The 18,231-nt window shown below is 41.2% G+C and overlaps 2 protein-coding genes across 2 annotated transcripts; one reads left to right on the top strand and one right to left on the bottom strand.

The window, feature by feature from the left end:
* Positions 1-296: 296 nt before the first annotated feature.
* Positions 297-13,906, bottom strand: LOC311010321 (interferon alpha/beta receptor 1a-like; the record flags this gene model as incomplete). Its single annotated transcript, XM_084040850.1, has 5 exons — positions 13,762-13,906; positions 12,185-12,375; positions 11,013-11,173; positions 8,817-8,970; positions 297-451 (listed from the first exon to the last, which is right to left on the bottom strand). Coding segments are annotated over exons 1-5 (756 nt in total), but the record flags the coding sequence as incomplete, so codon positions are not given.
* LOC311010322 (uncharacterized protein) lies at positions 3,085-6,759 on the top strand (the record flags this gene model as incomplete). Its single annotated transcript, XM_084040851.1, has 6 exons — positions 3,085-3,441; positions 3,937-3,978; positions 5,622-5,736; positions 5,860-6,027; positions 6,114-6,209; positions 6,739-6,759. Exons 1-6 carry the CDS (start codon positions 3,332-3,334, stop codon positions 6,757-6,759), a joined length of 552 nt encoding a protein of 183 aa, XP_083896977.1. The 5' UTR covers positions 3,085-3,331.
* Positions 13,907-18,231: the final 4,325 nt, after the last annotated feature.

The raw sequence follows: 18,231 nt of genomic DNA, 5'->3' as shown, positions 1-18,231 counted from the left end.
GCAGGCACTCCACGACCGCATAAGAGCTCGGGCCCGTCACGATACTGCTCGCAGTTTTAATTATTATTATTATTATCCCATCCATTCTGTGATAGTGATCGGATCGGCCCCCAAAAATGCTGATCGGAGCATCCCTACTACATAGATGTTCCTTTACCTTCCTATGCCGCATTGATGGAGATAAAACCAATGCTCTCAAAAAAGTGTGTTCCCCAGAGGCAGACATGTAAACTAATGAGATGTCTGCAGTCTGCACACATCCAAAGCTGGAATGACTCAAGGAAACGTGAAAATACCTGGAAGGGTGAAGGCAGCTGGACGGAGGGGTAAAAGGTTGCCTTCACAGTCTTGTAGCACCAAAAGCAGCTGTAGATGGAGAGCAGCATGACTAGGAAGCAGATCGACAGAGAGACGAGGAAGTACCCAACGATCTGCCACCACGGCGTGGCTCCTGTTTCACACACAGAGATGACATCAGGATTCAATATCTGCTCTCACCTCACAAGTACAGAAACACATGAAGACATGAATGTGTTAGAGGTAACAGAAGTTCATGACATCATCCAGAGGTGCTCAGTGAATTTCACCAATCTGGATTCACTGGATGCAGCTGGTTTACTACAGCTGGATGAACCCAAACTAAACTATCTAACTGTGATTTAATATCAATATACAGGCACCGGATTATGCTAGTAAGATATTTGTATTAATCATAGGTTACACCAACAACATCACTAAAAGCAGACTTTCAAACAAAAACAGACATACTGTGCTGTTGTCTGCTATCATGACGTGATGCAAGTATGGTTGTTCAGTATACCGGTACTAATTTGGTACCGGGGTACTGAGGCATTTAAAGTGGTACTATATTGCATTTGGACGCGACTGGTTCTTGCAGCGCCTGCAACCGCGGCAAACACACCACGTGACGTCACCGCGTTATAACTACAGCTGAGAGGATGAGGAGCAAGCCGGAGCTTGGGGAGATAAAAAGAAAAAGCAAGCAAGCCGGAGGAAACAGCTAGCAATTGAGTGAGCAGCGTGGACTGGAGCAACAAACGGAGCAGGAGTGTTAAATCACAAGTCAGTCACCTATACCAAGTCAAGCTACCTGCATCACCTGTCACTCAATGAGTTGGTCACGCCCCCCAAGGCTATATAGGTTGGCCCTTCACCCATGTGGCTTCCTTGTTGTCTCCATACCAAACCCAGCAAGAACAAAGGAAGCGCATGGATGTGAGTTATTGGACATTTTCCTCTGAATAATGACCTCGTCTCACTGTTCGAAGTAACTGATCTTTCATTGTTTATTTCATTTAATAGATTCCTGAGTTTACCATTAACCTGTTGTTTAAAGAGATAAAGGATAATTAAGTAAGTTTCAAGTTATCTGGTTTACCATTATGACTTTTTGTTATGCGAGATCAGTAATGTTTATATTTTCACATCCTCTGTTAGACTAAATCATCCGTAAATCATCCATCAAATAAAGGATTGAACAGCAACCTGGATCCTGTGTTTAAATGTGCACACCACATCAGATGTTCCCTGATCCACCCCACACAAACGGTGCAGTTTTTTCAAGAAGGGAAAGCTTGGAGAGAGAGACGTTGGAGAGGGAGAGATGGAGAGAGAGAGAGGGGGAGAGACGCACGGAGAGGAGAATGGCTGCTCAGTCGTCACCACGCCGCAACTTGTGGACAAACCAGGGGCGCGAAGTGCGATATGGCAGTACTTTGGCTTAAAAACAAATGAGCAAGGCGAGGCAATTAACACTGATGCACCACTGTGTAAACGGTGTTTAAAAACATGCATGGCTGACAGCGGAAACACCTCCGACTTATCCAAACACCTAAAGGACAAGAACCCAGACCTGCACACTGAGCTCAGGGAACGACAGGTAATTTACTCAGGAAAAAAAGCCACATTCAGTGCTAAAAGCAAGCGCCACCCCCTTCACTCTTAACAGAAGTAGCTCTGGAAGAAAAAAATAGAGCTGGTTTATTTATATTATATTATTATATGTATATTTTCACAGTGGTTTTTAAACTTTTTGTAGTCATGCTGATTTACAATAAATCTGAAGTGGTCACTTAATTTTTTTCCAGAGCTGTAAAATGCATACATGCATAATTTTAAAATAGTGTGCATTAGAACAGTTTGTCTTTGTGGTATTTTATTTTATTTACTGATTAATATGTTATTGTATAATATTAATTTGTTATAAGATTTTCAATTAAAACAAAGTCAGTAATGACATTTTTTGTGTTCTCTTTTTATTTGAAAAAGTATCGAAAAGTATCGAAATACATGTTGGTACCGGTACCAGATACATGCAAACTCCACACAGAAGGGACCCGAGCCCAACCAGGGAATCGAACCCGCGACCCTCTCGCTGTAATGCACCAGTGCTACCCACTACACCACCGTGCAGCCCTGCAAGTAACCAATAAATCATATATTTTATTACATATTCTATTCTACTAATTATTGATATTGTTTTACAATCAAGGTTCATATTAGTCACGGTGTGTTAAGACTTGAAAGGGAATGGTTCATGTCCCATTAATGTTCGTCAGTATCTCGTCTCCTCTCTTGTACTTGCTGCTGTGGCTGCTTGACACCCCCTGATATAAATTAAATTCTATTTTATTCATAGTGTCATATCACAACAGAAGTTATCTCAGGACACTTAACACATTGAGCAGAACTAAAATATGCTCATGACTTTCAGAGTTAATACATTTTCACAGTTCCAACATCACCCAGGAGCAAGCAATTATTATACTATTACCATTAGTCATATTCTATTGTTATTATACTTTACAATAATTCATAATAATGATCAGTGTTATATTCTCTGCTGCCATTATTATTAGTAGGAATCTTTTTCCTCTATTATTTCTGCTATCCTTGTCCTACAAATGTTTTCCCCGTTTAAGGGTTTTTTAAATAATTAGAATTTTTTTTATTAAAAAATCAATTGATAGTTTTTAAATTACAGCTTTTGGAAATCATGAAGTTGGACTATGGAACACTTTTGTTGTGCCACTCCCTTAGCGGTGGAGAAAACAGTGTTTCCTCTTTATCCATGAATAAAAGCAATAGTTTGAGATCAAAGGTAATCTCACACTGTAAACCCCAACAGTACTACTAACTTATAAGGACTGAGGGCACAATAATTCAAATCTGTTTAATAGTTGAAAGAACCTATAACTAATCAGTGATGTGAACGATTAATCTAGTTTTAATTTTCGGTGGCACAGCACTTATGAGTAAAGTATTCCCCATCAATGATCGCTTTTGAGTAAACGCTACGTACACGGACGTCATGACATCACAACGTTGTGAATCTGCTGCCCTGACCGACGGAAATGTTTTTGTCCAAGATGGCTGCCGTGTGCCAGAGTCCGCGTCTCATCTTCGTTCATGGATTAACTTGTAAGTAAACCAAACAAACTTGTCAAAACTGCTTTGCTTGTTATAACGTTGCATGGGTATCACAAATAAGAAAGTGTTTGATCGTTAGACTGCGCTGTTTTTACATTTAGGGTACCGAGCAATGGCCGCGGTGATACGCGCTAATTTTTGAATTGCGTCGCCTGTGCTGCCGTTAACGATGACTATGTTAGCTAGTAACTCTTTTCAGTTAGCAGCCGTAGCGTTTCTTTGTGTGGTGCTGATATTTATGTGAAGCGCCCTTATCTGGTAAATATTTTTCTTCTTCTTACATGCACCAGAATGAACTAACTTAGGCCTAGTAGCTATCTTAAGACGAACGAACGTTAAGTTGCAGCTAGTTTAGCCATTAGCCGACTCAGTAACTTTTATGCACTTCAGTGCTAGTTACGTCCGTAGTAATGCATGGACATGAAGTTGGTTAGCTTATGCAATCTGCAAGCTTACACTGAACCTCCATTTTTTCTTTCCTCATAGGCTGAAGTGGATGCAGAGAAGCGAGCATGCACACAAATCAAGGTAACTGAGATTTAGCTTGTGCTGCTCCCCCTCCATAAATGGGCTAACATTTTATAATTATTTGTAATAATCAAGTCTGTCTGTCTGTCTGTGTGTGTGAATTTGAAGATCTATGTAATTGACTGTATATGACCTACAGTCACTTATATCATCTGAGAACAACTTTATTGGTAAGTTATATTAACACTTGAGATTCTGGGTTAATAAATTGTGAAGCTGTTGTTGAGTAGCTGTTGTTCTTACTGCTTATTGCATCTGTTTCCACAGGATCAAGTTGAGAATATTGACCAGCACTGACCTTTTTCTTTGGTAAGCCAAATTATTTAAACTCACTTGTAGGAGAATTAATTTAGTTTGAAAGTAAGCACTTCCAATGATGGAGTGGAAGTGCAAGTTGGGTGCTGTGTCCTCATTACATTTACATTTAGGTCATTTAGCAGATGCTTTTGTCCAAAGCGACTTACAATAAGTACATTTGTCAAAAGAAGGAAACAAAGAAACCACAACGTATCATTGCCGATAAAGTAAGAGCTAAAAATAGAACAAGTGTTAGGTCCTCAGACACCCAGAAACAGTTATTTAAGCACTACATAGCCATTAGGGTTGTAAACGATAAACTGATGCGACCGGATATTCGGTTCAACAAGTGAGAGATACGGCTGCATCGGTAGCAGCCTCCTCAATCGATACGAATTATCAATGAATTCCTAGATGAATCGGTTATAGAGTCATGGATCGGGTATCGTGAGACTTTAAAGCAGTCGGCGGCATCATATCTATGGGCGGCATTACACCAGCGTCTCTAAAACAAAGCGAGAGCTGAAGCTGCCCGTGAAACGCCGTAGCTGGCTAGCTGGTATGAGTGATAAACAAGGGACAACACAGAACATGGAGGAGGTGGAGGTGGAGAGGCGAGCGCAGCACAGGTAGGAGGCTGCGACGCTGCCGTGTGACCGCAGGCACTCCACGACCGCACGTGAGAGACGGACGGCTTTGAATGTCAATCGCTTGTGTCTCAACTTGCGCCACAAGAGGCGGCCGCAGCACGGGTAGCGTCCACGACGCTGTCCTGTGACCGCCATCCAACGATTCAGACAGTTTTTTTTTGGTCCATGTCTAAAAATAAATACATTGACGTGATTTTGTTGTTCTGTTTTTTTTGTTTTTTTTGCCAGTGCCATACAGCCACAATGCTTGGGGATATGTGGTATTTTACATATTTGAAAATAAACTACTGTACTGTCACTTTCATAGAATCGGCTTCTTTATTTTATAAAATATCTACAACAAATATTAACCGTAGAATCGAATCGTATCATTCTTACACTGTATGGAATCGATTTGAATCGAATCGGTCTGTGATAAAGGATATCGTTTTTGAATCGAATCGTAACCTGTGTATCTAAATGCATATCGAACCGTTTATCACAAAGAGATGTGCAACCCTAATAGCCATTATTCAAGAGTTAGTCCTTTGCCATGTCTCTACACCTCCTGCATTTGTACATTTCTGTAATTAATGCACTGAAAATTCATTTATCGCGGTTTCACAAAGACACGTGTAGAGCTGGTGCAAGTGAAGGAGCACAAGCAGGACACAGTTTTTACATGTCCCTTGTGTGACTTCAGACCCCCCTTCTCAGAGGCAACACTGTCACACTGATGACTTTTGCCCTGCGTCGCCAAGAGATCGTTCAGGGGGATCAAATGGTGAAGGAGTTCCCACAGAAATGGCCGGCTCTTCGGAAGGAATCGCAGGTAAAACAGGCTCACTCTTTCTCATTTCTACCAATCTTTACACATCTTTCTCAGTCTACCCTCTCTAAACATGTTTCATCCCAATTCATTTGTCCTATTGTGTTTTTTTATTTTGTTTTGTAGGTTTGTGCAGAGTTCCACCGCATCACAAACGTCAATCTACGGAACCAGTTTTATGCTGAGCTTGACCGGCACACATCACAACTGTTGGCCATATACAGACAGAAGGCAGAACACACCGGCAAGATAGCAGAGGCGCTGCATGACATCCTACATATTTATGACCTCCAGGTGAGTTGAACTTGGTCCAAATCAAGTTATACGGACAACAGTGACAGCAACAAAGTTCATCATGTTCAATTTGCTTGTCCTTTCAGCAAGAACAAGATGTCAACATGAGACGCACTGCAGCCCTACGTGCCCTCCCGGTATACCTGCGTGTGGAGGACCCACCGTTCTTCAAGACGTGGAATGTAAGTATGCACTGCTTTCGCAGAACTGTTAGTATCAATGAGGTGATATTGCTTGCTTTGTATGGATAGCATTATTTTCAACACTAAAAGCTGCCTAACTATACAACGCAACCACCTTCCAAACCCTGTGTGGAGGCGTGAGTGTGGATGCATACAGTATGTGGTATAGAAGCCCTGTAATCCTTAAGTTTAACTTCCCACAAAGTCCTGACCTCACCTTGCCCAGAGGGCTAATAATTTGGTTGACCTTTTGACCTTACCACTCATGAAATAACACACACACACACACACACTACTTTCCTACCTCCTCCCTTCCTTCCTTCCTTCTTTCCTCCCTCCCTGCCCCTCCCTTCATTCCTTCCTTCCTAATTTTTTCTTCCTTCCTTCTTCCCCTCCTTCCCCTTTTTCTTTCCTTCCTTCCTTCCTTCTGTCCCTCCATCCCTCCTTACTTCTTTCCTTCCTTCTGTCCCTCCATCCCTCCTCACTTCTCTCCTTCCTTCCTCCCTTCTTCCCCCTGTCCTTCCTTCAGCTTCCTTCCTTGACCCGATGACCGCTGGAGGGTTTAAAAGACCTATATGAGACACATTGACATACTTACATGTATACCTACCTGTTGGATGGTGACTAGTAGAATAGTCAGTTGAAATACCTACCTAATACTTAGCTGTTGAGTCATGACCTGTGAAATAGTAATATAATGCAATTGTCTAGTTCCTGAAAGTTAACCTTGTATAACCTGCATATTCCAAGAGGACGATTCGCCGGAGCCAGACATCACTGACACGCCTGTTGCCCTTGTCACGGTGGTCTCCGAGAGCACTACAAGTCCATGACTTCAGTCCTGCATCCATTGCTATTGTGGTAGAAGATGAGCTTGTGATAAGCAACATCCCCAGGTTGGCTAAAGCATTTGCATTGTTGTTTGGTTTGATGTATGTATTGCATTTGGACTACCCCAGGAAACTCATTCACACTTTTACCTTCATCCAGAAAGTGCTGATGGGTCTTGATGATGGTAAACTACTCAAACCCTGCCTACTCAAACTAAAAAAATGACCTGTTACTGAAAGAGTAGACCACATTACACTTTGTGTCTATGCACATGCACACGTCTGTATGCACATACAGAAGCAAGTTTTTGGTGCCAAGTGTCCTAATGTGACAGTATGTTGAATATGCTTTTGCCCAAAGCATCTGAATGGAAGTTACACCTGGAAGGCTGTCTAACCACAAAAGCTACCTAATCATGTTTGCACTTTAAAAAAAGATTACAGTTTTAATTGTTAGTAATTGTATATTTCTGTCATTTATTCACTGAAAATTCCTTTATAATGTGTAGAGCTGGTGCAATTGAAGGAGCACAAGCAGGACACACACTTTTTACATGTCCCTTATCCACCAAGTGGTCATTCGTTCATGGTTGCCTTTTTAAAAAGTTAACAACTGTAAATCGGAATAGTGTGAGATATGCCCTTTACAATAATGTATTTATTTCTTTTTTATTTTATTTTATGAAAGAGCTCTTGGTCCTTTGTTGTAAGACTTATGCACAAAGGCCATTGGTATTATTTATTTCAGTTTTATTTATGTTTAAAATTGCTTTGCAGTTTGATGAGCTGTAAGATCCTTTTAATTTGTGTACAAAGTCTTGCCAGATGTTTTACTTTAAGCACTTTAACATGCTCAGTCATGTCATGACATGTAGATGGGGACACACACACACACACACACACACACACACACACACACACACACACACACACACACACACACACACACACACACACACACACACACACACACACACACACACACACACACACACACACACACACACACACACACACACACACTCATATACAGACACCTTACCCGTTCAGGAGGTGACTAAGCTGTTTAATGTCCAGTTACATAATGCAAAATAAAGACAAACTGAAATTGTACCTGAAGTTGTGTGTGTGTGTGTGTTTAATGTAAAAATTGAGTATTCAGAACTTAAAATCAATACAATTTTCATGAGCTTATGAGTTATGTACAAGTATGTTTTTTGAGTAAGACTGAAGTAAAATTTTAAATTTGTATACATACAAGTTTAAATAACTGCTTAAAATACTTTTTAAGTACAGTGCACTTCAATTTAATGAAAGTTAAATTTAAATAATTTAAGTATGAAGAAGACATAAATATTAGGAATATCAAGGAAAATTTTAAAAAACTATATTGAACTTAGAATATAGATTAAGTCAACTGAACACATATTTTTTAAGTATAGTGTAACTAAAAAAATGTATTAGGTTAACTTAAAAGTTTTCACGTAATCAGTTACAGCATAAATTTTTAGTTTTCTGAACTTATTCGGGTTTACAGTGCATATGGTCAAAGAGTTACGTGTAAATCAAAATAACCAAATAACCAACCTCAAAAATGCAACTCACTACTTTATCTCCCGGCAGATGGAATGTGATCTCTAGATGATATACATGCTAGTGGGCTGGCCACCACTGCATTTCAATAGTAGGTATTCAGTGACTGTTAGTAATCAAATCTTTAGTTCTCATATTTACAGCCACACACTTCAGCCTAGCAGTTTATGAAATATTCCATTACCTTCGGTCTGCATGCAGTGTGGGGGGGAGAAGCTGCTCCTCTTGTTGTAGAAGTCATCACATGACTGGATGCTCACACAGTACCACGTCCAGGGCTTCAGGTTCGGCAAAGTCAGCATGTCGGCACTACTGCTCAATGTGCCGGTTCTTAAGGCCTGAAGGACAGATGGCAGAAGAGAGACCTTCATCAGTGAGTCAGCATCCTGAATTTGTGATAGGATGGATGCCATTAAACCACATCATCATTATTATTATACAATACTCATTAACATGAACCGAATGATCTTCTGATTGAATGATGATCATTTCTATGACTTTATTTAAAACACTTTTTAAGATCAAATTGCTAATTTCCTTGCATTGAACTATTACATTCTGTAATTTCACCCATAACCCTGGCTGAAGTTATCCATGATCTGGTTGCATGAAAGTATGTCCTTTATATTAAGACAAGACAAGACAAGACTCCAATGCTGTCATATAAAACGCTACTTTACAGTAGTAACAGTACAGATACAGACAATACATACATATGAGCCACAGGCCACATATAACATACACACAGTATACATGAAACACACACACACACCCCCGCCCAAACCCTCCCTCGCCCACTGTATTACACCATGGGACATGATCAATAGTACGGTTGAACAGTTTGTTTGGTCCCAGGGGCATGTAGTATCTTAATTGAGGTGGGCACAAATTAATTCCTAAAACCGTGTGGCAGGGCTGGCGAATGCCCACGCTAGGTGGCGCTAGCGAGCAATTTTTTTTTGGCCGAATACGAAACCGCCAAATCCTAAAATTTTTCACCAGGCTGCATGGGCACACCAAATTTGGCGAGTTTTTTTATGCTGAGGCCTCCAAAAGGCGAAAGTCGAATCCGTAAAAGAATAATAAACATTCGAAATACAATAGGGCTTCGCAGCCCAATGTTGTCGGCGCTCAGGCCCTAATAAATAATTACCAACAGGTGACAGCAAGTTATAATTCATTAAAGGGGTTATATTATGAAAAACAGGTTTTCTCTGGTCTCTACACCTATAAACTGGTCCTCCCTGAGCCTGCCAACTCCCAGGATGAGGAAAACAAGCAATTCCTGCATGGTCTCTGCAGCCCACCCTCTGGTAAAACGGTGCTCCTAGAGGCTGTTCAGATTCAGCTCCTTTCTTTACGTAACGAAAGGAGTCATTTGTATAAGCCCGAACTCCTCTGCACAATGATAGGAGAGCCGAAAGGGGGAATCAGCTGATGGAGATGCGGGTCGATCTAGCTACCAGTAAGGAGCATGAATGCATATTTTTAATGATGCATCGCTTCTAGAGCTCCATCCATATCTTTGTTTTCATTTGATTTCATTTCATCGAGTGCTGCCGCGCAGTTACCTTCGTGTTTGCGCGCTGCTGTCGGCCATTTCTGACAGTGAGATTGTGATTCAGAAAACTTCTACTGCGGGTAGGCCAAGAGGAGGAGGGCAAGATTTCCTAACGTTAGACAGCACCTTTTGGGCGACTGTGGCTCAGGTGGTAGAGCGGGTTGGCCAATTTTCGGAGGGTCGGCGGTTCGATCCCTGCCCTTGTCACTGTGTCATGGTCGTTGTGTCCTTGGGCAAGACACTTCACCCAGCTTGCCTCGTATGAATGTGTATGACTGCTGTATGTTTGAGGTATATATATATATATATATAATTGAATACTAATTTCAGCATTCCAATAGTACCTTTTTTTTTTACAATTCAAGTTATATTCGATTCCCGAAGTTCATTCCGACAGCCCTAACGGGTACGCAATGTGAAAAGCAGCTGGCAGGAACTCGTGTCACCAGACGAGAACATACTCTGGGGTGAGATTCACCCACGTTGTAGCACAGACAGGAAACACCTCTCCTTAGCATATAGACCACAAGACAAAACCCATCAGGCAACACTGCAGAACATGCAGAACAGAAACCTAGACACCAGGTGCTCTGCAGGGCTGATTGTGAGTGTTTGACTTAATACTGCGACTGTTAACTGGTGACTCTCAGTCTTCTGTCAAGTCAAAGAGCCTTACCCTAATTGTCTACATTCACCCTCACATTCATACACTGATAGCAGTGGATGACATTCAAGGTGCCACCTGCAAATCACTTTGACTGCAGGACTCAGGATCCAACTGAGGATTTTCCAATTGTATCACGGGACTAGATTTCCTACCTGTGTGTCTGCAGAGCTTTCCCAGTAGAGGATGTGGTAATACAGGTTGGGGAGATTGTCCTTCATAGAGTTGTTGGTGCTTGTCACGGGGTGAGAGATGTAAATGTCCAGGTCACTTCCAGCAGGAGAAAGATTCACTTTCTTTGGAGGGCCCAAAGCAGCTTGCATGAACAAAAAGAGGAATGGATGGATTAGGGGCCTTTTATTTTGAAACCTATCAATTAATAAAAGGAGGGGGTTTAGCTCAGGAGGTAGAGCGGGTTGGCTGGCAACCGCAAGATTGCCGGTTCGATCCCCGGCTTCTCCTAGCTGAGTGCCTAGTGTAGTGAATGTCAGTCATTACTGTAAAGCGCTATATAAATGAGGACCATTTACCATAAAACATTTTAAAGATTTAAATAAACTGTAATCATTATAAATGTAACTACAGAAATATTAGACGAGTATGACAATAGTCTAGAACTGTAATTGGTATTAATGTATCAGTGGATCCACAGAAAATGCATGAAATTCCTATTTTGGATCATTTATTAATAATCCTAAAATCAGAGGATTTGCTGCTTTTATTTTTTTGTATGACATTTAAGTGAATATATTGGGATTTTGGACAATGCTCATTTGAAGACTCCAACTGGACACTAAGAAGTAAGAGATGTCGCATTGACTAGCATTATGGTGTGTTTGAACTCCACTCAGTAAACTTGGGTGAAAGTAAAGTCTAATGATATCATGATGTGTTCAAATGTAATTTTCTAAAATGTAGTTTTTGGTGAGAAACGTAATAAAACCAGTTGTTTGAAGGAAAAGTTTTCACAGCAATATAAAATAGATATTCGAGATGGACTCATGACTTATTTAACTTTGAACACTAAAAATACAATCATTTTTTCCCCAATCATTTGAAATGTTTATCACGTTGGAGATGCTATGATCTTGTCTGAACTCTACACAGTGGTTTTGTTAGAGCTGTATTACTCAATACTGTCGCTCTATTAACTTAAATTTGTGGTTTTGTCAGTCTGCTTTTCTTGTTTTTGATGTGTGTGGTGCCAAACCTGAGATCACATCCTACCATTGTTTGTTTGTCTTTCCTGTAAACTTTAAGTTTCTGCCTGAACATTAAGAGCCTCCATTCTCCACTTGTTTTCATTTCATCCCCCCCTCTCTCTCACCATCTTTTTCAGGGCAGAATTTCTTCAACGACCAGTCAGAGAGACGCCCGTTGATGTCGGCCTGAACGCGAAGCAAGTAGATGCCCCCGTAGAAGAGGTCGGAATCTGTAAGGTCACATGACCTTTGTGAAGTTTTCTCACACGCCGTGTGCCAGATCTGACTCTTTTTTTTATACTTCAGCCTGAACTCCCTGAGGGGATGACAAAAAATGTAAGGCATTAATCATTGTATCTGAAAATACTGATAGTCTTGAATTAGACTTAAACAATTAAAAATAAATACATAAATAAACAAATAAATATTTAAAGGAGTCATAACCTGGTTTTATACGTATCCAGGCCCCCTTGGATCGAATTGGATCAATTCGTAAAACTTATTAGAAAAAAAAAAAAAAAATTTAATCAAACATTGAGCTTGTTCTGACCCTTTTTCGTACCGCGATTTTATCACGCGAGATTACGCGCGAGGTTTTGACTGGTCCGGATGTGCATTGTATAATATGTAATGAGGCGCGCGTTGATTCGCCGCAGGAAGGACAGAGCCGGGGGGGCTTGCCTGCATGCAGACTCCAAAACATAATGGCGGCGCTTCGGCGATTTCAGGTAGCGGACGGGGCGGGGTTGGGTGGTGAAAGAGGGGTGGGCTTATGCAAGTAGCCGCCACGGTGACGTCACCGAAGGCGCAGAATCAAAATCTCGTGCTTTAGGAATGCACACCCTTGTGTGCTATTCCTGTTCGGAAAAAGAGCAGAAGCGAAAAAACGGCGCCACTTTCAAACTCCAGCCTTTCAGGCAAGTTTCAACTGAGGTCAAACACAGATATGCATGTTTTAACAAGAGAAATTGCGATTTCCTGGTGATGACTCCTTTAAGAAATCTGTAACTGTTTGCGTTAGCCTCACTCGTTACTTGGCAAGAGACTGATCTAAATCTCTATATATATTTCTGAAATATAAACAAAAACTTGAAAACTCAAAAGCTTCACTGTCTGGCACTGTGATGGTCTTATAACCTGCAAAGAGCTGTTGCCATTTTGGACTTTCATCAAACGTGAAATTTGGAAAAGATCTGACCACAATGAGCCAAGTTACAATGAGGAAATGCATTGCAAAAATTGAAAATTTGCCACATCGCAATGTCAACGGCCTTCAACAAAAAGTCACAATCATGACAATGTTGTATCATCAAGGTCGTAAGACTCTTCTCACCAAATCTTTTATGGATCTGATTAATCTGCATGGAGGAGGCAATAAAAGCCGCAACATGTAACTTCCTCCGTAGGTGGCACAGTAACTGAGTCATGTAGATGTCTTCAGCCCGGGTCTATTATCCCCCCGAGATAGATTTGCAGCAGATTGAGCAATGTACGCCCAAGTGACAGCAAGTTCCTGTTTCATGGCCAATGGTGCATTTTTTGCCACCACACCACGGCTCCATGGTTCCAGAACGTTTTGACAATGAATGAATGAATGTATGAAGTTCCTTGGGTTAAATGTCTTGGAAGAGTTTGTTAAAGTACAGTGCCTGCTGGTTTCTCTTCCTCATGTATGATGCCTGTATGTGTGAGTGAGACTTACGCCATGTATTGTGTGGTGAAGTTGACAGAGAGACTCTCGGCAGGACTCTGGTGCCAGCCCCAGCTCAGGGTGTAATTGGTGTTCAAGGTGATCATGGTCAAGTTCTCTGGTGGGGTCAGGTCTGCTCCAATATAGTCTATATTGTTACAACAACATTTAAGAACAAAATACAACAAATCATATTTATATTATTAATAACATTAACATAGCCTGTAATTAACTATTATTTTTCTTATCGATTAACATGCTGCTGATTATTTGACCAAAATGCATTCGATTTATTATCACATATGACCTAGAAAAGCATAAAATTCTCACATTTGAGAATCTACCTTCAAAAATGTCTAAAATAATAGCTTAAATCATTTAATTGTTTCAGCTCTGCGTTAAAATAACACTGTGATCAGAAGCTGAATGGTAGAACATGTGGAACAGTCACCAAATGTCCCTCAAATGGATATGGAGAGAGTTTGCTTGGAAAATGTGATACCCAAAATCAAACAGTAAAAACCTTTAATATGCTGGAGAGAATTTGCATATATTATATTGAATAAACATCGCGCCAACGAAAATCGCGCGAGGTCCGCTGCCCCCCAGTTCAGAGCAGACGCGTATTTCTCCATGACAGTCGACAAGCGCTTCTGCTCAGCTGTTGTTCATTCAGAGCTATTTTTTTCATTATGGAGTAAATAACCCCATAAAATGAATATGGCATGTTTCTGTAAACAAGAAGTTTGTACACTTATTTTATATATCCGTTCTCCTGAGAGAGAGAGAGAGAGAGAGAGAGAGAGAGAGAGAGAGAGAGAGAGAGAGAGGGAGGGAGACACACACACACACACACACAGACAGAGAGAGTGTGTATGGTAGCAGACAGTAGTAGTGCAGATATACCGTTGAAATACACATATTTGTTTATCTACTCTTCACATTTATTAAATGTATTGTCTCTTCCTGTTTCCCAGTGAGTTTAGATACACAAATATGATCGCATTTGTCAATTGTGGTATTTAAATTGCTTTTATTTTGAAAATTGACCAGATTGTCTCGTGTTTCTTTGTGTGATTTCCTGCCAGAATTGACGCGTTCGCTCGTGGCACGTGCAAAAAATAGAGCAGAGGCCAAAACGATCACTTCGCGGCGCTTCGCGTCTGGTGTGAACTACACTATCGCTTAACAAGGGCGCAAAAAGGAAGCGGGCTCCGCTCCACGCCTATTCGAGGCGCTTCCGTGGCCGGTGTGAACCAGGCGTAACAACAGGTTGTGATGAAGATCGTTTTCTCGTTAGTCTACAATAACAAGCTTGGAACTGGGTATTGGGTCATTCCATGTGAAAACAGCCAATATCGGGGTACCACACATGGTACCTCTCAGATTTTGCTGAAAAGCGGTGAAAATATGCCTTATGTTACCAAACAAAGGAATCTGAAGTTTCAGGTCTAGGGATGCACCTTATCGAGTAATTCATTAATCGATAGTTGTTTCATCTTATCGATCGATGATCGATTAATTAATAAGCGGCAATTCTTCTGAGAAGCTGAATTTCCCTCTGAATAGGTTCTATCTACTGTATACTTAACATAAAATGGTATCTTCCTTGATATAAAGAAAAAATGCAAATCATATTTTGAATAATTTCATTGTAATGCATCAATTTGGTGAATTTTGAGAACCAAAATATGACATCAATTACTGACCAATTTCTTCCAAACTGCTGGTACTGATCCAAATGTTGACATACTAAATGGGGTTGAGGAGCTTAAGCATTCAAGAAAAGGTGAAAACAAAAATGACTAAAACCCAGTGCTGAGCCTTTAAACTATTAGTTTATCATGACTATTATTATTATCATTAATATAAGTGGGTGAATATTCCTCAGACTTCCTTGGTGTTTTGGTTTTGACTAAAGCCCCGTTCACATACGTCGCCACTCGGAATGTGGCCAGGACAGGCGATGCGATGTGGGCGGGTACGGAGAGAAAATAACTTTAACTTTCTGCGATGGAAGTGAAGCGAGTACCAATCGGGATGTAGAATAGAGATGATTGACAGTTGACGTCAACAGAGAGTTCCACAGAGAGTTGCCGCTTGAACTAGCCGGCGGCAGTGAATTTTCTTTGCCAGTGAGTAGAATTCAGCGAGAAAGCGAGTGGCGGGCGAGTAACGACGTATGTGAACGGGGCTATACGCAACGTCAAACTCGCCAGCTGAGGGGGGGTCGGCGCGGGGGAAGCCTTGCCATGGCGACGGGTAAAACAGAACGTTGATGAGCCAAATCAGCGGCGAGGATTTCCCCTTACAATAAGCGCTGCTGCCCTCCTGTTTAGGCCTATCATTAGAGCCGCTAGTTAAGTCCCTTTGTCTTGATAAAATAATTTTGGACCAACATCGAGACTATGGCGGCCTAAATTAGACGATGGCGTCCGAAATTAGACTATGGCGGTGAGCCATAGGGTGCAGTCGAATAGTCTATTTTGCTTAGGAAGGTTCCTAACTGAAGAAGTGACCCAGAAGTTAACAAGTGGCCGCCATGATAAGAGCCGTTCGAATTCTCTAAATGAAAAGGAAAGGAGCTCCAATGCTTCCTTTCAGAGCTCCTTTAGCATAGGATACAACAGACCTTTTTTTTTTTATTGAGACAATAAAGCAGACAACAAACACAGCACAACAGACAAAAACAAAAAACAAAACACAAACATAAGACAGCAGGGTTTCCCGCAGCGCTTTCCTGTTAAGGCGGCCGCCTTAACAACAAAGGGCTGCCGCCTAAACTAACGTCTTAAAAAAAAAAGAAAAAGAAAAAAAAAAAAAAATCCATATACTAGCATTATTCGCCGCAGTGTTTCCCCTACCATTGTACAGGCCGGGCAGGGCCTCCAGGCATAGGCGTAATTTATGGGGGGGATGGGTGGGTTGCAACCCACCCAATAATCCAAACCAGCCACCACAACCCACCCAATTTGATATCATAATTATTGATATTGAATGTTAAGCATTATAATCACAACAGTGTGGTAGATTTTCTCAATTTACTAGTAAAAAATAGTGACGTTTGTCTGTGCCCCCTCCCGCTCTGAGATTTGGTTTCGCCCACCTTGCCGGACCTGCGCTTCTCTACTGTCTCTCCGGTCTCTCCCCGCATCAGCGGTGGTATGAAGAAAGCACGCGAAAAAAAGCAAAAGAATAAAAGTATCTTCCCAACAGGAGGTAGCTACTGCTAGGGCTCCAGTGCCACCTCTCACGAGTCAAATCATGTTACTGAACAAAAGTTAGTTTGTCCCCCCCCCCCCAGCCGGCGAGTTCGACAGTGCGTGTGCGTATAGCCCCGTTCACATACGCCACTACTCGCCACTCGCTTTCTCGCTGAATTCTACTCGCTGGCAAAAAAAAATTCACTGCCGCCGGCGACTTCAAACGGCAACTATCTGTGGAACTCTCTGTTGACGTCAACTGTCGATCATCTCTATTCTACATTGTGATTGGTACTCGCTTCACTCACATCGCAGAAAGTTAAAATAATTTGATCTCCGATCGACCACATCGCATCGCCTGTCCTGACCACATTCCACTAGAACACATTCACATTAATTGACAGCTGTCTCTCAGAGATGGGCGAGTGGCGACGTATGTGAACGAGGCTTTAGTCAAAACCAAAACACCAAGGAAGGCTGAGGAATAGTCACCCACTTATATTATTATTATTATTATTATTATTATTATTATTATTATTATAATAATAATAATAAACAAATTGTGTTTTAGTCATTTTTGTTTTCATCTTTTCTTGAATGCTTAAACTCATCAACCCCATTTAGTATGTCAACATTTGTATCAGTACCAGCAGTTTGTAAGAAATTGGTCAGTAATTGATATGTCATATTTTGTTTCTCAGAATTCACCAAATTGATGCATTAAAATGAAATTATTTAAAATTTTCTCCCGGGGGGGCATGCCCCCGGACCCCCCTACAGGATCGCAATCCCCCCACCATAGTCTCCAAAGATATATATATATACACCTGCTTCACAGGCGGAAATCTCAACCCCCCCAATGTTCAACTCAAAGTTACGCCCTTGCCTCCAGGCCAAAAAGAAATTAATATATGCCAAAAATAAGCCACCTATCAATTCATTCATAAATCAATAATCATTTACATGGGGGGGAGACACCCCCTGTGGGGGGAGGATTGTTTTTGATAAGCTGTGGAACTCTGAGTTAACCTATTTCTACCTGAATTTCTATGAACTATTAAGCTGTTGAGTAAACCCATAACTTATATTTTACTTCATAAAATAAGACATGCACTCATATGTCGTTGTAGTGATTTACAGTATCTGTAGCTATTAATGTGATGCTCATCATCCCCCCCCCCCCTGACAGACACCACCTTAACGAACACATTTTCTGGGGGAAACACTGGACAGACAGAGGTTTTTACAAGTCACTTGCACAAAATTTCTCCATAATAAA

Source organism: Eutrigla gurnardus (genome assembly GCF_963514095.1).
Source record: "Eutrigla gurnardus genome assembly, contig: SCAFFOLD_208, whole genome shotgun sequence".
NCBI classification, from domain to species: Eukaryota; Metazoa; Chordata; class Actinopteri; order Perciformes; family Triglidae; genus Eutrigla; species Eutrigla gurnardus.
The sequence above is the reverse complement of the archived record's forward strand: the minus strand, read 5'-3'. Positions and strand labels throughout refer to the sequence as shown.